The following is a 23,068-nucleotide window of genomic DNA, read 5'->3' as shown; positions in this document are numbered from 1 at the left end:
AGTATATGTAATTCAAAGCAAATTCCAGCAGTATTTTCATATCACAGTTCAGCAATTTGTTAATGATTGATGAATAAGTGATCTTTGTCTGTGTGAGAGTAATCCAAACCAAAAGTACTGAACAATGAAAATCAAGGGCGCTCTACTCAGAAAACTTTCAGCTTATATGAGAATTGTATTGGTTGTAATTGGCTTGCGTTTGACAAAAATAGTGCATTTATGAACTAATGCTTTATTAATTATGCGTTATTTTTAGGGACTTTAATGGCAAAGAGTTTGATGTCGGACTAGGTGGTAGTTTTTGAGATCATTGTTAATCATCCTTTGAGAAAAACCTGCTTTCAAATTAACCTTGTTACTCATAATCTCTTCTTACAAGCAGTTTAGTTTGTAAATAGAATGATGGGGCTGTTTATATCGTTTCTGGATCGATAGACTTTCAGACTGATGTTGTACGTCAGTCTTGCTTACATGGAAACACTCGCTTACATGATAATCGTGACTAAGTAGGTAGGGCGGCATCTGCCTGCACCCTTTGTTGATGGTACATGACTAGCAATTGCTACTGTGTTCTTCTTTTCCATATGCGACTTCAGCGTTCTAATAATAATAATAATAATAATAATAATAATAATAATAATAATAATAATAATAATAATAATAATAATAATAATAACTGTAGTGGGAGTAGGAATAATACAATTAATTAAGATGATAATCGTCATAAATATACTAGCGTTAATGAATGTGTGTGGAAATGAATAAGAGCTCTTGGTCTAGTCACGATACATACATATATATACATACACACACATACACACACACACACACACACATATATATATATATATATATATATATATATATATATATATATATATATATATATATATATATATATATATATATACACACACACACACACTCCCTGTAAGAAGAGATTATGAGTAACAAGGTTAATTTGAAAGCAGGGTTTTCTCAAAGGATGATTAACAATGATCTCAAAAACTACACCTAGTCCGACATCAAACCCTTTGCCGTTAAATTCCCTGAAAATAACGCATAATTAATAAAGCATTAGTTCATAAATGCACTATTTTTGTCAAACGCAAGCCAATTACAACCAATACAATCCTCATATAAGCTGAAAGTTTTCTGAGTAGAGCGCCCTTGATTTTCATTGTTCAGTACTTTTGGTTTGGATTACTCTCACACAGACAAAGATCAGTTCCAGAAAATTCAGCGCCATTAATCATCGATCATTAACAAGTTGCTGAACTGTAATATGAAAATACTGCTGGAATTTGCTTTGAATTACAGCGTTGAAACATCTAAAGGCGATAAAACAAAACACAGCTTTTGAATACTTTTAGTATGACCAAGGGACATACAAGGTTTTCATAATTTTTGATAGATTTCAACTAGTAATATATAACTGCTTTGAATTCCGACTAATTATGTATTTTTCCTGCAAAACTGTGAAGTGCTTGCGAGTTGCGACCAACAGACAAGAGGACTTTTTCGCGATTAATGATCACTTTGTGGTCATTACACCACTGTCATTATGTATTGGTAGATAAATTAGGAATTTTAAAAATGCAAATATAACTTTAGTGTGGTGACCAGATATGCTTATTAAGCTTGCAAAGAAGATTAGAGCCTTCCTCAAAGAACCAATGGACTCCCAATAAAATCCGACCTAGTGAAATATCAGTGACGTCCAACAATGAAGTGAATGAATGCTACAGTACGTTTTTGAGCCTTAAATTGCGGCAAAATAATTCATTCAAGCATTAAGGACTATTTCAAGGATATTTCAGACACAGGTATCGGACAGAATTACAATGCCCAAAATCATAAACAAAGGCTGAACTTATTTACAAACACGTTAAAAAGAGAAATTAATCTCAAGTCAGTGGAAAAAACTGCATGATGTAAATTCAGGCTTTTACTTGATCGGCACAGTGCTTATTCGTCGTTAAAACTCCGCAATAAAATGTATTAATATATTATTCTGAATACTTGCATTAAAACTCCACAATAAAATGTATTTATAAAAACTCCACAATATAATGTATTTATACATTATTCTCGAGACTGTAGCTGAGAAAAATGTATACTGAGCCTTCATGAGGGGTTCAGACTTCAGAGAAGGGATATTTTACCAGAGCTGATGCACCAAAACCAGGCCGACTTCCATAGCATCCATAGAATTAGCTCAACAGTGGCATACGTATTACAGCATTAATAATGTAAGTCGTTAAGTCCTCTTAGAGTACGTCCGTGCGTACAATGTGACACAAGTCAATGCAGGTTAGCATCAGAAAGAGAGAGAGAGAGAGAGAGAGAGAGAGAGAGAGAGAGAGAGAGAGAGAGAGAGAGAGAGAGAGAGAGAGAGCATACTTGTTAACAATGAGGTCCGCTAATGTACCAACTTACTAAGTTTTAATCCAACTGCTTCAAGGGCAGTGCGAGAAGGGAGCTTTAAGGGTTGACAGCTCCTCATACCAGCTTCATGAAACCCGAGACAGAGCAATGAGCGGAAAAACAAATTCATTCCATTTTTCTCTTTCTCTCCCGTTATCTGCTGCTCCCACATATTGGAGTACTTGGGGGCCGAAATCTTCTCGCTTCACAAAACAGTAAACAATGTATAGCGAGTGTGACTACCCTTACACATTTTTATAATTTCTTCATGTAAATAAAGTGTGAGTGTGTGTGTGTGTGTGTGTGTGCCAGTGCTATGTGAGTACTACATCTACTTCCAGGAATAAGGAATTGCCTCATCATATTCAAATGCAGATGCAGTAAATCTGAACTGTAAAATCCTTTAACTTGAAGCATTCCCCAATAATAACAACTTACAGTACGCTGCTTTTCTCGGTCGGACACGGTGTAATGCAAGGTCGCTCCGAGGTCGAGAAGGTCACTTCCACATTCCCCAGGTGTAGCGAGCGCTCTTGCCACTCGTCGCTCATGCGAGTTGATTTTCGGTTCAGCCTGTGAACTATACACCTTCCTTCTGACTATTCAGACTACTATGGTAGGTAAGCTCCCCTCTCGTTAGCCTTCGTTAATCTTCAAAAGACGACAGCTAACTGTGTCTTCAGAGGACTTGGAAACTTGTCGAGGAATTCTGCTGTACAATATACATCCCTTCTTAGATTTATACTCTTCCTCTTATTATATAACGGAACACATTCGAATGTTAAAAATAACATTATATCCGACAGGATTTCATTAACAAAGTATAAGGTTATTTCTTCATGACGTGAGCTATCTGCATAATCAACGTGATTCATTCAGTAATTTGTCTAAAGTTAGTTTCCTCTTTGCAAAGACTTATTTTGTCATATTGTAAGTATTAACATTCTCTAGAGTGATTTATTAACTCATTTCATTTTCGATGCAGTGAATGCTTCATATCCCGTAGTTCAGTTCAGTTCAGTTACCTCTCATAGTTTATGTCTTTATTGAAGTGTCTAAACTCGCAATGATCATTTATTGTTTCAAATCCTATCTTGAGAATAAGAATAATGTGTCAGTACATTTTACTGAGGATGTTTAAAGAACGTATTCACTAACTGATTAATTTTTTTCAAATGATTTCAGACCAATTCCTTTTATTAATGAGTTTGCAAATGTGCATGACAGATGCCTCCAACTTCATCTCTTTCAATTCTCCATTTTTCATGATAATGTGTTCGTCATGCATGCGTCAAACAATATTCTCCACACCAAAAAACCTGAAGTAGTGCCTTTACCTCTAACAGGGAGAGGACGCTGTTATTTCTTTGGATTTTCAAGAAAATGTGACCAAAAGACCCTTGTGACTGGCAACGATTAAACAGATTTTAGGAATAACAGGAAAGTCACTATTTGGGAGAAGGGATCTTTTGAGGTGATTGCTCAGCTTTGTTTCAAATATTGCATACTTAAAAAATTGAAACCCCAAGAAACGCTACCGTGGATTTTCATTAATAAAATTCAATTACTATTTCGTAACAGGAAACAAGTGATTCGTGACAGGAAACAAGTAATTAGAAGCTGAGAGAGAGAGAGAGGAATGTCAATTTTTGAGAAAACGATTTTCATTCTTTTTTTTTTTTATTGAAGGCTAATCTGTTCTGCAACGGTGGAAGCTGACGGTCTTTGGACACATCTTTCATTAATGATTTCAAACGAAAAGGGATTTTCTGCAATAGTTTGGGTCAGTCTTTTAAGATACGCTTAATATTCTTAGATGATCAACTGAATGTCATAATTTAGCTATCACTTCGATGCAAAAAAAAAATTAATTTTCATGTTAAAATTTAGATGGACTCACACTTTACACTAGGTCAGGCCAAAAAAGTGAAACAATATAGCAGCCGTCTATGAAGAAGTGAGTGCAAAACCTTGTCTGAGTACTCAAGATGTCAACCTGACTATGAAACCAGTAATGATTGACTTGACTCGCACTTCTCCCTACTGGCTACACTTGGGCTTACAAACAAATATTTGGCTCTGGACACCAACTGCAGTCTTCAGTTTGAGACAGAATTCCTTCGGTGCTCCTTACTATTATCGTATTAGAACACCGGAGCTACAGTTCTATTAAAAAAACATGTCAATTCCTGGGTAGTACAAATGATTCTATACAATCTTATAAGAAGCCAACTACGTCACGTGAAAGGTGACGGGAACCCTCTCTCTCACTACGAACTTAAGACTGAAAACAAAAATACCCCAAGAGTAACAAATTTAAATAATGGCGTATACACTTACGAACAATTTTACAAGACGTCACTAATACTGTAGATAACTTTCAAAGTTTACTTAATTAGAACTCCATATTGCTGAATAAAAACTAACAGCAATAAAATTCTAAACCTGAAAAGCTCCAGAAATGTGCAGAATTGTTTTTACAAGTGGGTGAAACGAACTTTGCCACATAAAGCTGTCATGGAGAAAAGGTGTTTACAATCACAAACGTTTCAGCCATGCCTGGATGACTGGAAATTGAAAATTTCGAGGAAAATTGATAGAAATCCTCTATCACGAAATGTTGAATTATCAGCATTATTATTCACTTTTGGCTCCCTGGCGCCGCAAGGGGCGTAAGTCAGTTTAAAAATCACAATATATTTTTATGACTCTAAGCTAGTGGCATTTCCAATGGTATCTTATTTCTGAATTTCGGACAAAATGCTTCAATGGTTAACGAAAACGCGGACATGGAGGTACTGTTATTATTATTATTATTATTATTATTATTATTATTATTATTATTATTATTATTATTATTATTGTTGTTGTTGCTGTTGTTGTTGTTGTTGTTGAACAAAAGGTAAAAGTCATGGACCTGCACTAAAGATTTTCGCAAGACAGAAAAGCTGCATAAAAAATAACGAAGAAAAGGGACCGAAAAGGTCCGCAATATTATCTGGAACATATAAAAATAGAAACTGATGACGAGTCATTATTAAATATTAGAAATGAATATATAAATGTACCTGAATGCACCGTCATGCAAAGACCTTAAAACTCAAACAGTGAAACAGCCTCGTGGTTGTATAGTCACCACCGACGGCGCAAGGCATCTAAGGCCGGCATCTGAGCTACCAAAAAGGCATCAGTGGCGAGACTTACACTCCTTTTGATCGCTCAACACACAACTGAAAGGTTATGTCCATCCCTCCCATCCAGCTCACAAAGCATACTACAGTATCTCACGCAAGTGCAGTAGGAGAATGAGGGTACAGCGATGGCAATGCTGGTCTTCGAACCAGTAGCTCTCCTATACAAATAGCAATAAATAAATAAATACGTTATCGTGCTTACCCCATATGAAAAATGGGAAAAAGCACGTTAAACGAAGAAGAAAAGTTACAGAAGTGCTCCCAGTAGAGCGCATACCCAGGAAAGGCTGGCTCTTCTTGTCATTGAATCTAAATCCGGATCACCACCGTTACCTCATGGATTGATCTCTGACCCACTGTCACCATCGCCAAAGGTAATCACAAAATCCGCCTTGAAGTCTTACTCGTAACTTGTTTCCAGACAGACATCCACACCCACACCCACACCCCCACACGCTTCCCCGCCAATTCCCCACCCGACACATACACTAAAGAAAATATTTTCAACATGAAAATCTTGTGGATTACATTTGATCCATTGCCGTCTTTCCTGAAACCGTCGGCGACTGTCCGTCAAAGCCTTTGTTGGAATGCCATTTATACAAAGAAAGGGACGCTGGGTTTTCGATTCTCTTGTAAGCATAGCCTCAGTCAACACTAGGCTTCCTTTAGAAGTGCACATTTGTTTATCTTAAATTTGTGCTCTTCCGTATTCTAGCCGTTTCGTATCATTATTCTTTAATTCTTTACAAATTACTAATGTATACATGTGGATATGTAAATAAAGAACCATGTCACATGCAGCTTTCTTTCACCATCTTCAAGAAATGCAACAGGCAAATAATGGTTTTTCCCGTAAGCTCGAGGAATCCAGCCTAGAAATAACAAAAGCAAAATGTCATTCGCTGAAAGCAAGCCCCTGGGATAAACACAAGACTATATATTTATTTATATATATATAATAATATACATAAATATACTGATATACATATATATATGTGTATATATAAATATATGTATATGTATGTATGTATGTATGTATGTATGTATATGTATATATATATATATATATATATATATATATATATATATATATATATATATATATATATATATATATATATATATATATATATATATATATGTATATATATATATATATATATATGTTACATAGTATTTATATATATATATACATATAAGTATATATTATATATATACACACATACAGTATATATATACACATATATAAAGATGTGTCCTTCTCAATCATGAAGATAAAATATAACGATGTACTTCCCTATGAAACTGAAGAAGAAACCACAGGGGAAGAAAGGAAATTCGGGTCTTAATTTGTACTTAACATTTTCTCCCTCCATCCGGCTGACGAGACAGGTTAAAAAATCCATGCCGGACAAATGCTGATATTCGATTAGGTGATGCGCATAAAAGAAAGACGAGTAAAAATGGTAAACGGTGCTTACAGCTATTCTCAGACCGTCAAACAGAACGGATTAGAGTTAATATGGCTAAATATCAAAGTCAATATTCTACATTATTTACAGTAATTTTAATATCATCATGAGAAGCGGGTCTGACTTGAATTAACCTATAATAATTTTCAAGTTGTATTCTTCTTGAATGCAGACTGCCGCTATAAATTTTTTTCTAGATGAAATTTTTGAATAAAATTTTTTATTTAGACATACCAACTGAATAAAAAAAAAAAACTGCCCTAAAGTTAGTATGAGAGGCACAGTTTTCCTGATTAGTAGCAATACTACACTTATGTTGATATGTTTTCAACCTTTTATGCCGACTGTCCACAAATAAGATTTAAAACACCAACAAGGAATCTTGCATACTTAGAAAACAAGTTACTTGTTTTTATTTTATGCAAATCATCTAGTCAAATGGAAACGTGTGTCTTTCTTAAACTGTCTGGTCAATAAGGCTCCCCAATGAGGCCTGATGCGGGGCGAAACTGGTCAAGACAAATTAAGACCTGACTTTCGTTTCTTTCTCTATGATTTCTCCTTCGTTTTCATAGTGGAGTGCATATACAGTATATGTGTGTGTGTGTATATATCCATACATACATTATATACATATATATAATATATATATGTATATGTATATTCATATATTATAGAACTATACATATATATATATATATATATATATATATATATATATTATATATACATATACAAATATATATATACATGTAGAAAAAGGTTAATGTAAGATCGACTTACTTAACTTTACAAGCCAAATCTCATGGGGATCACGACACCAGTGGTATGTGTGTCCAGTAACTTAATTTGTGCATCCCCAGCTGGAGAGACTAATGACAGATCTTGATATAAAGTGAAAACCACGTGACACTTACCGAGCCCAACCACATTTCTAAAGAGGAGCTTGACCATGATGAAAGCTGGAGTGAGATGTTCTTCTATCAACATGATAATCGAAACCATCATCTTCGTCATCATGATGTAAATATCGCCCAGCGATCCTCAAAGATCATCTCTCGCTCCGCACGAAAGCAATCGGCGGGATGGCCAGTGGCACGTCCCTCTGCATTCTTATACCACCCCAAGGTTTTTCTCTCTCTCTCTCTCTCTCTCTCTCTCTCTCTCTCTCTCTCTCTCTCTCTTCCTTTTTCTGTCTGTCTCCAAACAGGACTAAAGTGACAGACGTAGTGGCTGACGGCAGGAATTAATGGAGTGCCGATGCCTGCACGCCCTCACTTGAGGAGGCGACGAGAAGAGCCGAACAGCCAACACAACCACGAGGCTCTGGCCTCACTTTCCCCTCTGTTTTGTGTGACACAGTCTGCACGCTGCTCAACATGAGTAGAATGTTTTCTACTCTGGGAAGATGTAACAAATTTGAATAATTTCTCAAGCAAGATACTGCTCAGGGCATCTACTTCAACACCATGGCAATGACATAAATTAAAAGTGACTCAACTGCGGCCTGAAAGATTTCCAATTGGGGTTTGTTACGGGTACAGCGTATTGCTTCCAAAGGGTAGGTGGCGGCCTATAAGGAAATTTGTGGCCAAAAAGTCTGGAGAAAAGGCATGAATGGTTATGAGCGAGTCCCAATGAGTCAGGCCGATTCTTCTTTCCTTGCCGACTTTCTCTCTCTCTCTCTCTCTCTCTCTCTCTCTCTCTCTCTCTCTCTCTCTCTCTCTTTTTCTCTCTTCAGTCGTATTGATCAGGGGGAATCTCTGCCACTTGTTGGTCCACACCCGACACGTATTATTCACCTTCGCAACAACTCTTGTATGATTCGTTTCACACAAACGTCTGTAGTTACCCTCTGGTGACGCCACACACCGGCTCAGCAGCGACAAATAAACACAAAGGTCCCCCTCCCCTACTCCTAAAGAGCTGGAAAGCAGACGGCCACCACATCAGCTGCTGTTGCTGTTTGTTGTGAAAAGTTTGCTCTCGCCGCAGCTGCAGTTAAACGCGCCAAAACCAACCCCTTTAAGGTACAGCCTCTCTCTCTCTCTCTCTCTCTCTCTCTCTCTCTCTCTCTCTCTCTCTCTCTCCTCACACCACTTAGTTTAAGAAGCCTGGACTTTAACACTTATACTACTTTCTGAAATTGTGCTTAATCATTCTACTCGCAATCGCTAGCGAAGTCCGGTTCCATACTGGCTGTGAGAGATAAGAGAGGACTGCATGATTCGTAAGCAGTTAAAGGAACTCTTGCTGCCCATATGCGGGTGACGAGGCAGGAGGAGGAAGGCTGGCGCCTACAGTACATGAATATCCACGTGGCATGACCTAATATCAGTCTCACTGGCCACAGACTGGGACAATGCAGGTCACTGCCAGCGCGCTCGGGGACGAGAGGGACAGACGGACAGACAGACAGACAGGCAGAGAGAGGACTGCCAAGCACAATGCAGAATGAGACGGGACCATCACAGACAAACACTGAACATTTTCGAAAGTATCATCTGGATCGTTATTACACCCTTCGCATACATCACCAATTACATAAATAATTTTTCACGAGTTCTGTCACTTGCAGATGCACATGATAACTTCAGGACTTGCCTCCTCATATAACATGAAAATAACCCGGAAATGGGGCAACCTCCTCCATGGCTGACGTGACTCTTATTCATAATACAATAAGACAGGAAGCGACACTGCTAAATAGTATCAAGGGGCACCATAGCGTACACAAATGTTCTCGATGGCGCTGAACAACTAAAAGGAGTCGAATCTTGAGGGAGAAACTGTCTGAAGGGTGGCAGTAAGAAAAGTCACCGTGACTTTGATCCAAATGAGAGCGCCAAAAGGTCACCCAATCTTCTGGATGTGGGATGGCACTGTAAGGCACTTGATGTCAGAGGGCGACGGCGGCGACGTCGACGACGATGGTAATAACGATGACAAGTGTTTTGGAGGAGGAGGAGGAGGAGGAAGAACGGGATCAGGAGAAGCAGAGGATCGCACTGCGAGTGCATAGGCCACTTTCTTCTGGAGAAGACGAAGTGTGTCGTGTCCACCTTCCTTCACATGAATGTCTAGACAGCCAGCAGGCTCATTTTGATGGAATGACACTCAGAGATGGACGTGACGTTGTAAGGAGGGTTGAGATATGGAAAGGGACGGTAGTCGTACGGTCCGTGCCGCGTGTCCAGGCCAGACTGAAACACCAAGAGGAGAGCGAGCGAGAGCAGGCGGCAGGAGCACCACCAGCCAAACACTCATGCTCCTTACCAGCGGCAGCAGCAGCAGCAGCAGCAGCGGCCGCCGTTTCCTCCTCCCCTCCCCCTCCCCCTCCTCTTCCTCCGCCTCCTCTTCCTATTCCTCCATCAGCCGACCTGGCAGACGTAGTCGGAACAGCACCACACAAGCGGCAACTCCAGCCCCAGCCCACGCACCCACACCACCTACACAAATACGCGGTCTTCCTGATTCTCCCCTGTGCCCTCCACAGCAAACGCCACAGAGCCAGGCCATCCAGAGGAAGAAGAAGGCGCTGAAGCGTAATCAAAAGAAGCTTGATTAAAAACAACACAATGAACTAATCACTTCCCTCTAGGCAAGTGTTAATTTCAGAATCGCCGTTATTTCATTCTCTTTCTTTCCACGACTCACAAAGCCTGTTACACGAAATGTTTTTCTGCAATCATTCCCATTCATTCGCCAGGCTCACCAATATCACTTTAAAATACCGTCTATCTCACAGCAATTAAGGTCATTACTAATTCCTTTCTAAATATGGTACGCAGTAAAGATGATATTACAAGCAACGAAGTTCATTAATTAAAAGTGCTCACTTCCCCTCTGAAAGTATTTTCACAGAGGCTGCCGCATATACTGTACACAGACTCTGTTTATTACATTTATTTCACTATCTTTGCACTTTCTCCTCTTAGAGTAAGGAGGGGAACGAGGGATTAGCCTTCAGGTTCTCTGCAAGCCTTGTCATGTGAATGCGGTTGCTAGCTCGAAGTCTTTTTAACAGCGGTTATGGTATCACACTTATCTACCATGTTCTTGGAGCTCTTCGTTGGGCGAGTCGGTAGAGCTGTGGACTAGCACTCGCTAGGCCCGAGTTCGAGTCTCCGGCCGGCTGATGAAGAGTTAGAGGAATTTATTTCTGGTGATAGAAATTCATTTCTTGCTATAATGTGGTTCGGATTCCACAATAAGCTGTAGGTCCCGTTGCTAAGTAACCAATTGGTTCTTAGCCACGTAATATAAGTCTAATCCTTCGGGCCAGCCCTCTCTAGGAAAGCTGTTAATCAGTTCAGTGGTCTGGTTACACTAAGATATACTTTGTTTTTCCTGCTCTACAATAGTCAACGGATATACTGTATCTATATACCTATATATATATATATATATATATATATATATATATATATATATATATATATATATATATATATATATATATAAACAAGGAGCTGAAGGAGACGTAATGAACGGTATACATATCCTCGAGAGAGAATAACCGTAAGGTAAAGCATGAAATTATTCACTGCCAAATTGCCCACTAATTCGTGCATCACTGATGAACCCCCTGTACTAAAGCATTTACATAACTAAACCTTCATATGACGAAACAAGCACCATACAAACACACACACACACACACATATATATATATATATATATATATATATATATATATATATATATATATATATATATATATATATATATATATATATATATATATATATATATAAACGACTGAAAAAGAAAAGAAAAGAAAATATGATGTGTCCAAAACATTCTGATATAAGACAGGCCTTTGGATGTACAGTATATTCGTATATGCATTTCTTATCAAAACGGAGACCTTGGGTAAACACCAAACATCCAGAACGTCATTCAACCTGAGGATCCTCTCCTTCATTCCCGACGGTTATCTGCCACAAGTGAAGCCTCTTCTTAACCATCCCTCAAAAAGCTGAGTTAAGTTCTGACTCCAGGTCGGAGTCGATGACCATAGCCCATGAGACGCCAGATTACACAAATATGTATTAAACCTCTGGATATCTTGAGGAGCGAGAGATAACGATAGAAAACTTGGGTACTGTTTCTGCAGACTACATATTAGGAAACAGCAGTTCTCAGCAAACAAGAATTGCCTGTCGCTTGCACACCAAAATCACGTTCCACAACATCGTGAAAACCACAACTGAGAGGCGCTAGATATTATTCAGAACGATTATATTGACCTCATTTGTTGATAATGGACTCTGCTCAAAAGGACCAAAAATCAATAACAAACCTCCTTGCACGACATTTCTATTCTTGAAACAAGTCTCTTTCTATTTATTTCAATTGGCACCCAAGAAATATCACAGATAAGAAACAAATATTTCTTGCAATTTTGGAATAATTGACATTTTCAAGAAAAATGTGTATGAGAGCAAATATACTGACAGAAGAAATCCAGCCGTGCCTTGAAGAAAAGATGAATACAGATCGAGCTAATTCATTCATAGCCAAAACTGCACTGAGAAAATAATGATGAGGTCAGTCTGGAGAACTCATCTTAAAATTCGACAGACGGTCCATGGAAATGAATGAGGCCTCAAGTGGTGAAGCAACAGCCTGAGGGGAATATCGTTTCTGCTGTGAAATGCCCAACATCGAACGTCACCTAAAGGGGACCTCCGCTTTCGCCTTAACAGCAATCAAGTTTTTTTTTTTTTTGGGGAGAGAGAGAGAGAGAGAGAGAGAGAGAGAGAGAGAGAGAGAGAGAGAGAGAGAGAGACTGGACTTTAATAACAATATACTTACTTCAGCCTCTCAACCACTAAAAATTAAAGTTGGATTTGACGTAATTCCGCAACTGAAAACGGTCGTGAGAACTTCACCTGATTCCACGCTAGACAAATCATTCTTTCAGGGCAAGTACCACTTCACAGCACAGTCCTCCTCTTGGTGGAACACCGATCAGGCGAACAAACGTCGAAATGGACTGTTCCTCGCGGGAACTGGTCGCCAGTCCTCACCCACACCACTTCAAAGGCCTTCTTCCTTCGGCATTTATATCTGTATTGGATCCGGTGCTTTCTTGTCAATGCCACTGCGTTGGAAATGACAACATTTCCAGTTAGCAAATGTCCAGTGAATTCTCATCTCTGGCTCTTCTGTATTTCAGGCCCTTTGTCACTGCATAAATCGTATTTCCTTTGTTCTTGCGAACTCTCCAGTTTGCTTTCGAAATCTTTAGTTTCGTAATGAAATTTTACATTTCAGCTATGTACCTGTATAAATCTTATAAACCTTGATGAAACTACAGTGCATATATATATATATATATATATATATATATATATATATATATATATATATATATATATATATATGTGTGTGTGTGTGTGTGTGTGTGCGTGTATGTGTGTATATATATGTATATATATATATACACATGAATGCGTTTGCGTGTGAGAGAGAGAGAGAGAGAGAGAGAGAGAGAGAGAGAGAGAGAGAGAGAGAGAGAGAGAGAGAGAGAGAGAGAGAGAGAGAGAGAGAGAGACCCAAACAAGCGATAAAGAAACTGAGAGGGGGTCTAAAAAGAGTGAAACCAAAATCTGTGCCACGGAGGCTGGGAAGAGAGAGGAGCGCGCAGAGTAGAAAGAGAGACTTCACAGAGAATTTAACCAAGTTTTAGGCCAAGGTGGAAAAATCTCAAAGGAAGCATTACATTCATAACAGAAGCTTTGCCTCCATCGCCTATTTCATCAAGAGTGGGCCAGTTGGGTCGTAGGAAAGGAGAACCAGGCGTTAATGCAATGAAACCCGACGGGAGGAGTCCGTGGAATGATGCCACGAGAGCAAGCACGAACTCTGGTGACCCCATGACACAGTTTCGGCTACGAGACCTGCAGACGAAAGTTTCGCTCTCTCGGTCCATCTTAAAGCACTCGTGCTTTCACGCTATGCAGCAAGAGTAGCTGAACAAAGACATGAAAACGCTCGACATGAATTTTGTTTATCATACAAGGGACCTTGCTTTTCTTTACAGTTCTTGAATCTCTTATTTTGAGACTTTCCTTAAGCTTTTCTTTCATTAATAAATTTTCATATTTTTCATTTTTCTGCTATTTCTACAGATATCTACTGTGGAATGAAATAAAAAAGGAAATGGGAATGATTTCATTTCACACCAGCATCTGAAGCAGTAGTCATTCATTTGACTGAAGGCATTTTGAAAAAGAACGGGACAAAGGGATGAAGCCGATGGCCTTCCTTTCCCTTCTGGAATATCTCGAATTCCCAGATAATGAGGAATCACATGTACAGTACAGTACCTATGAAACACAATTCCACGAAGACATCTGTTCAAACAATACATCGCTTTTGTTAAAATGATGTACCTGACCACTGTTTTTTTTTTTTTTTTTTTTTTTGTAAAGACAAAACAACCAAGAGAGTTATAAGGATGACCTTTACGAAACGAAGACACGGCTTGGTGACGTCTATTTGCCCCTCCTTCAAAAACCAAGTAATTGACTAAAGGCAGAAAATACGATTTTTTTTATCCCAAATGTGAAAATTTAGAGTCAGTTAATTATACAGTGTTCAAGAACATTATCCTTACATAGCAAACGGTGCCAATAAATCCGACGCTTTAAAAGATATAAGAATATCACAAAGCTCTTGTACAATACATATTTTAATTAGAATTTGTGACAATATTAGCGGCGGTAAAAAAATTACCACTCATCCTGTTCTGATCATTCGTCAAAGAAAAACATTACCCCTTTCCTTGGTTCACGTGTTTTCCATGTCTGAGCTAGTAAATTCCATTCTACGCTAGAAAATGGCATTATGCTACCCGTTCCCGGGACCTGCGCTCTTAAAAAGTCTGGAAAAATGAGCAAGAGATCTTTCAGCTGAGGCGCACACAAGAATTAGGTGCGACATATGCACATTTTTCAGCGTTAAAAATCAGACGAGATTACTTAGTTACAAAAAAAATTGTGACAATAAATTCCTGATCTTTGTTTCCTCATCGGAATTACAGTTTACTCCTTAAAGAAGGGCAGGACCGAAGAGGTCTTTCAGCGGCAAAAGGGACATGAGAGTAGACGGGCTTTAGAGTTGTAAGTGGAGGAAAACCTCACGGTTGCACTACGAAACAATTGTTTGGAGGAGGTGGAAAGTTAGATGGAAGAAAGAGAATATGAACACAGGTACAGGAAAAGGATTGAAAGGGGTTGCAGCTAGAGGCGAAAGGGACACTGCAAAGAACCATACATAATGTCTACAGCGTACCTTATGAGGTGCACTGTCGGCACTATTCCCCTCCGGAGCTTTCATGATCTAAAGTACATCGACCATCTTGTACTGCAGTAGATCTGAACGATGAAGACAAACGTTGCTCTTGGGGTTGCAAACTATGAAGAAATGATGTGTGGGAAAAGCTTTCAACAACAACATTCATACGAATATCTCTCATTCTGAGATGAAATACTACCTCCATTCAACTAAGGTCTGATAGATTGATAACATTAAACAGCTTTACCTGACCTCAGATAATATATTTGAAAAGAATCATCCTCCTTCCAGAACGATATAAAATTTTACCACTCCAGGCTTAATAGAGAGAGAGAGAGAGAGAGAGAGAGAGAGAGAGAGAGAGAGAGAGAGAGAGAGAGAGAGAGAGCGGCCTGTGATAAGGAAGGGTTTTGGGGAATGCGCGTTTCAGGGGCCGAGAGCCGAGAGGTCGTTACCCTGATGAAAGAGAGCGCAATGGCCTTCCTCACTTCCAAATCCCTTGCATTGCGGAAATCTACTGTTCCCAATTCTTCGGACATTAGAAGGGACAAATAACGTATCCGTTAAATCGGTTTTCTGGATAAATAAAACTGTAAATTACCATTTCGTAAGTCATCCAGTGCATTTTTCTTTCGCCTCAAAAAGGGGAGCATTTAAACCCATATATACCATTATAATGGTCTAATGCCTTCTTCATTCTGCCACACCTTGGATCCACAGACTTTCAAAGCCATTTCCAGGATTCAACTCTTCTCACATTCTATTCATTTTTCCACTGTGTATAGTCCCAAATACTTATGTAAATAACCTGCTTCAATTCAAGTCTTCCACCATCCTTATTAACCCTTCCAAACTCTTCCACTAGTTTCTGCAGTTCCTCTTCACTATTTCCAACGACTAATGTATAATCTACAAACATCGGCAAAACCAAACTCCATTCACGAATAATTTCATCATCCCACAATTTTGCACACACTGAATGTTCTTTCACTGAATTCTGGCTTTACCCCCATCCATACAGATGCTGGAGGCCATTGCGACATAACACAGTACACCCCTGACTCACACCCACGTTTTACACCTAACCAGATAGATGTGTATATATATATATATATATATATATATATATATATATATATATATATATATATATATATATATATATATATATATATATATATATATATATATATATATATATATATATATATATATATATATATATATATATATATATATATATATATATATATACACATACATACATACATACATATATATATATATATATATATATATATATATATATATATATATATATATATATAAGTATATATAATTTTATTCATCTATTTATTTTAATTATATCGCCAAAAATGTATACGATTAAGTCGAGATGGCAAGACATGATCCTAGGGACATTAAGAACTGTTTGAAAGCAAGGGCCATTTTGAATTCTTCTTTCAAGAGTTACTGGTGAGAGATGTTGGCCCAGCATGAGCGACATTTAGTCTAAACACAACCACTTCCTATCACCCACTAAAATATAGATACAATGTATTTTATATACTGTTAGGAATAAATATATATATATATATATATATATATATATATATATATATATATATATATATATATAAAATAAGAGGTCCTCATTTAAACTGGATGGTATACTGTTTTGTATATATATATATATATATATATATATATATATATATATATATATATATATATATATATATATATATATATATATATATATATATATATATATATATATATATATAATATATATATATATATATAATATATATATATATATAATATATATATATATATATATATATATATATATATATATATAATATGTTAAATGCTCTTGGAAGGATCAGTAGGACTAAAGCGGCTCTTCAAAGTTGAACCTTAATGAGAATGAGAACACTGCATGTCCCATTACCTCCATCATTTTTACAGTTTCCAATGTTATACTAGCGTGAAATGTTCAAAGCAGCTGACTTTTCACAGATGTCTTCACGTATAGAGTTCCAGTGCAACTTAAAGTAACGATTTATCTTAACTGGCCGACTTCCCAAAAATGAGCTTTGTCTTCAAGGATTTTTTCTTTCTAAAAAAGCACGTGCTTTAGTTCAAGAATAAGTCGTACACAACGAAGCGTTTTTCGTGTTTACCTGTACTGTACTTGCTTTGATTTGTTCAAGGTTTTGGACACCCGATATCCATTGTGATTCCCATGTAGCATCACCATAATGGATGAAGCGAATTTTCAAGACCATCCTGTTCTACCGAAGACTAATCAATCATCTCCCGAGTTAGCAGCAGAGGAGCGTGAGGGAGGCAATCACGTACATTATTGTAAAAGCTCTTTTTGCTATAATGCTGCATCTATAATGTTGCAAAAGCTCTTTTTGCTATAATGCTACATCTATAATATTGCAAAAGCTCTTTTTGCTATAATGCTGCATCTACAACAGCTATAATGCTGCATCTACAATATTGCAAAAACTTTTTTGCTATAATGCTGCATCGACAATATTGCAAAAGCTCTTTTTGCTATAATGCTGCATTTATAATATTGCAAAAGCTCTTTTTGCTATGATGCTGCATCTACAATATTGCAAAAGCTCTTTTTGCTATAATGCTGCATCTACAATATTGCAAAAGCTCTTTTTGCTACAATGCTGCATCTACAGTATTGCAAAAGCTCTTTTTGCTATAATGCTGCATCTACAATATTGCAAAAAATAATTTCCGGTACATGGGTTAATCAGTTATACGATAAAATTTCAATTGTAGACTATCACAAAAGTACTCCCATAGGTTACGGACTACCTTGGATCTAGTTGTCATTCCATGAATGATTACTTCACTGAGTGTCCAGGCAAACCATACACTTCCTTGTCACTTATGTGCAGTCCATCCCACTGTTCTCACAATATCTGGACAAATTTGTCAAAATGGAATAAAAGACCCAAATGACCTACGGGTGCTACTATTCTTCAATCTTGAGGCAATTAGCCTATTAAGCACATCACATCTGATGACTTTCAGCGTCCCTTCAAAGTTACGGATCACACTCAGTGATAAATTACAGACTTTGTTCCATATTCTCTCTCCCGCGACCAGGCAACTCAGTGAATTCAAATTCAAACAAACATCCTGTGGGCGTAGAAACAAACATCCTCTGGGCGTAGTGGGAAGGACAATTACTAGTTTGCACTGACAAAAAATAAATATATCTTTACCATGTCCAGAAAAAGTGTTTCTAACGTTCCTCTAACAAATATTGTTTCAAATCTGAAAATAAAACAGGAAATTAATCACGAACTTTTGGGCGCATGAAAGTTCCAAGATGCTGTTCCATCTACTCGGAAGCAAGATCCTTCATAACGTTATCCTATATACCAGTACAAATAGACATGAGGGCCTTTCTGAAAAATCTTAAAATACTTCGACATCAGAAAATATGACACTTTCATGTTTCATAACTAAAATCATCTCGTAAAATCAGACAGCTTTCCCCCAGATTATCTGACCATCATTAATTTAACGAGAAATTGAATACATCTATCAACTACTTGGTGGCTCTCTCGCTAACTTGGTTGTCTTTGCAGATGAAGGTAAGGTATTAGGAATGACTGTTCTATTTATTCTACCATGCCTGAACGCTTACTTTAATGAGTATTTTTTTTACTGGAAACTATATTGCTAAGCTGCATGATTCTAGAATAATGTTTTTTCGAGTAGGCGGAGACACGAACAGCTTCGAAATGCCTACCTCAACCTCTTAAAACTGACCTCCCTGTGGAACAGTCTGTCTTCACCCAACGTCTCTCCTCCTCCTCCTCCTCCGGTTCTTCTTCCTTTATTCATCACATTCATCAACTAACATTACAGCTTTAGATACCTTTCACGTTTCTTTTCAACTTAAAGTACCCAAATGAAGCTGAATTTTTAAGTGATGCTTGAGTTAAGTAAAATTCCCTTGTCACATTCCTATTAATAGAAATTATTTGTTTCCCGTTTGTTTTCTTGTTTCTAGAACTGTTTGACTGAGGTCTTTTACAATCACCCTGTTCAGAAAGAATCAAGCTACATACTGAAACAAGTACTGATGAAGACTAATCTTCATCTTCTGCGCCAGTTGGTTGTCAGTTCATCATAAAATTACCGACTTTAACAAGCAGTAAGAAAATGTAAGAATTTATCTGCAAAACTATTGCTTGCCTACCTGCAAATAGTGTGGCGTCTCTGGTTGATTCTTGGACGGCATTGTTGTTATTGATGGTGTTCATATTATTATTATTAATGTTGTTGTTGTTGTTGTTGTTGTTTACATTGCTGTTACTAAGAACACCTGCAGCGGAACAACGCGCTCCTTGACGAGGACGAGCAGTTCTGTTGGGTCGACTTCCTGTCAGATCCTCCGAAGAGCCGCCAATGAGACGACGCCCACGCCCTTCAGAAGACCCACGGCCACCATTCTCTTGCTTCCTGAAGAAACAGATTGCAAGACCTTGGAGGCAATCCAGTTTGCTTGACTCTTTTCATACACGTATGCACAAATAACTCTATCAGAGGAAACAATACAGTACAGCTGTCATGGCAGCCTCAACGTACACCTTGAAACCCAACCTCGCGATCATTCGTTCTATAATAAAACCATAATGACTAAGAACATGGCTGTCATTAGCTACGTTGCCAAGCGTCTTCCTGACTTATAATCCGATTACAGCAAATCTGCATCCCTCAATTGGGTTTTTTTTTTTTATCCGATCATAAAATCCTACTTATCCCTCTCACGGACTTCCCAGAAGAAAGAAACCGTTCCGGGACAAGGCCGACATAATTTACATTCTTTGAGGAGCCAATAACCGTGTTTTTTTCGCACTGCATCATTTACTTTCACCAGTGAGTGGGGACTAGATATTGGGCATCTGTATAATTCATTTAGATAATTAAAAACTAAATCACCCTTATCCTACCCCGTTATCAAGACAGTTTCATGTATGATATAAAATCTTCATTTACTGTAGCTTTTTTTTTTTTACTATTACTCATCCTTTATTCGTGATCAAATCTCAGTTCTTTCGCTCAGTTTACGTCTCCAGTGTTAGAAACGCAGAGCAATAGTGTCAAGGTGTTCACCCTTTTTGGCATGGTATAAGGATGATACGGCAGCGTTTTTGCCACATCTACATCACATCCCAACTTAGGTCAACGGTTTATGAATCAAATCTAGAAAAAACGGCAACGTCGAAAACGTACTACATGTTCGTAGTCATTTTGGTTTGACTATAAGCGGCAACAGATTGGAGGCCTCGAGAAGGCAAAGCAGCTTGATCAATAGTCAGGTACATGGAGATACTCTACAGCAAAGGGCACAACAACCTTTCATTCGATTTTTGTCTTAGAGAGAGAGAGAGAGAGAGAGAGAGAGAGAGAGAGAGAGAGAGAGAGAGAGAGAGAGTTATGACTGCCTTACTTGGAGAGCTGTTCAGTGGAGGAGGTGTCAGGGCCATCGGAACGCTGAGCCCGTCGTCGCCGTCTGTAGGATTTGAAAGACGTTTCTTCCCCTGTGGCGCTTTCTTCTGAGGACGACCACTCAGCATTGCCATACCTGAAATGAATTAAAATCATGAGAATTCACCCGTGGTGCTATAGCGCGTCCATTTACCATAACCCAAATGAAATCCTAAGTCCGATTCCAAAGAGATCTCTTAAAACGTGTCCACATTTCACCACATTGTATGTTTTAGCTTTAGAAAAATCTAGCATTGATAAAACATCCCAAAATCCGTCAAATTGCCGTGTTCTATATAGTAATGTCAAGCTGCGTATGTCCAGGGCTATTTAAAAGAGGTTATATGTCACAAACTAATTACCAGATACTACTTCCAAGTGTTGTGGTAGCTTCTTACCATAATGTAGGTAAACAAACCAAATCATGGGTACTTATTATCACATCCCTGCAAAGCAAATGGGTTTAATTTCTAGCTTGGTTTATATAAGTTTGGCCGTCAAATATAAGAAATATTATGATACTAGTTTATATCTTTACGCTCACAGTCATACAATCGCTACACCGTCACGAAAACCTTACGGGACATCTATAATAAAATGAAAATCACTGAGTTTAAAATTTTTCAGCTGCCTGGTGTCAATTTAAATAAGGTAAGCAAATTAGCGTTACTCATACACAGAATGTCATGTAAATGTGCCGGTATCTGCTACGATTCTTCTAAAAGACGGCAGAAGTGCAACACTAACAGTGACGCGTGTTTCCTCACGAAGTCGCCTGGAGTGGAGGCTGGTGATGCTCCTAAGGACTACTCTGACTCTGGCACAAGTCGTGTGGGGTAACACCAAAGGACGAAATAATAAAAGGTACCAGTACGGCAGGGAAGTGTTCAGAGAAGGAAAAACACGGCATGGATAAGCGACACCGAATCTACGAGTCAAATCCCCGGAGGCCGAATCCTCGTCGTTTTTAGAACGATTTACCAAGTCAATGACATGGCTACTGCTCAAAGTCAATCATAAGGGGAGTGCAAGATGAGTACCTTGCAGCTATCTGCTTCCTCCTCTCGTCCTTGTATCTCTGGATGCGTTCTCGGCGTTCCATCTCGGCCCTCTCGGCCTCCGTCAGGTCAGTCTGAGACCCTCCTCCAGCGGCACAGCCACCACCACTCCCGCCGCTCCCCATCCCCGCCCCTACACCACCACCGCTGCTGCTTTGCTGGACCATCTTTTCGGGGCTCTCCTCACTACTGCTGCTACTACTGCTGCTGCTACTGCTGCTGCTCCTGCTGTTCAACGAAATAGGAAAGAATGAATATTAGAATAAATGGGTAAATTTACACATAATGCAACGTTTGCTTTAAACAAGAAATGATTTAGCTGTGCACAACACTTCTGGCAATGCCGTCTCTCTCTCTCTCTCTCTCTCTCTCTCTCTCTCTCTCTCTCTCTCTCTCTCTCTCATTTTTTTCTTCCTTGAGCTAGGCATTGCCTCTTGGCCTCCATTTCCTTCCTGTCTTTACGTAAGCAGTGCTTACTCAGCTGTTAATCCCTATCTTTTATTTTTCCTTTTTATTTATATAGAGATATTCTGATCTAGTAGAAAGTGTGTAAGCTAATTGCTTAGCTACGCATTCTTCACAAACAAATTTTTGTAAAACTGATTGTATAAAAAATGGAACAAAACCAAGTTATAAATTTCACAGACAAACAAACCATTTCAGATTTACTTTCTGAAATTGGCAATTATCATTTTACTATTGCAAGGATTACCGTATGTAGTTCTGAAATGCTTTGTTTGTGAAATTCATGACTTTGCAAACATAATACATCCACACATACATAATACATACATACAAACAAGCACAACATTACATGCATTATATAAATATATATACAGTATATGTGTGTGTATATGAGTGTGTGTGTATGTATATATATATATATATATATATATATATATATATATATATATATATATATATATATATACATACATACTTTGACAGCAATTTCCGTTTGTCAATTTCGCTACGAGTGACTGCTTCACAATTGCTATATCCCTTTCAACTCCTGGTAGTGACTTTTCAATTGAGGACTCGAAGTTCGTAAAAATATAATATATGT

General features: G+C 38.1%; 1 protein-coding gene across 15 annotated transcripts in view; it reads right to left on the bottom strand.

The window, feature by feature from the left end:
- The window catches only part of LOC136826829 (uncharacterized), a 1,026,023-nt gene that overhangs the window by 297,611 nt on the left and 705,344 nt on the right, over positions 1 to 23,068 (bottom strand). For 12 of the 15 annotated variants that reach the window (XM_067084297.1, XM_067084294.1, XM_067084301.1 and 9 more), the window contains 3 exons: positions 21,985 to 22,230; positions 20,907 to 21,041; positions 19,653 to 19,915 (listed from right to left, as the gene is read on the bottom strand). In XM_067084297.1, coding sequence (XP_066940398.1) covers positions 19,653 to 19,915; positions 20,907 to 21,041; positions 21,985 to 22,230 — 644 coding nt within the window. The remainder of the gene's footprint in view (positions 1 to 19,652; positions 19,916 to 20,906; positions 21,042 to 21,984; positions 22,231 to 23,068) is intronic. The other 3 variants (XM_067084289.1, XM_067084290.1, XM_067084300.1) reach the window with 1 other exon arrangement.

This window comes from Macrobrachium rosenbergii, chromosome 41 (assembly GCF_040412425.1).
Source record: "Macrobrachium rosenbergii isolate ZJJX-2024 chromosome 41, ASM4041242v1, whole genome shotgun sequence".
In the NCBI taxonomy this organism is placed as follows: Eukaryota; Metazoa; Arthropoda; class Malacostraca; order Decapoda; family Palaemonidae; genus Macrobrachium; species Macrobrachium rosenbergii.
The sequence above is the reverse complement of the archived record's forward strand: the minus strand, read 5'-3'. Positions and strand labels throughout refer to the sequence as shown.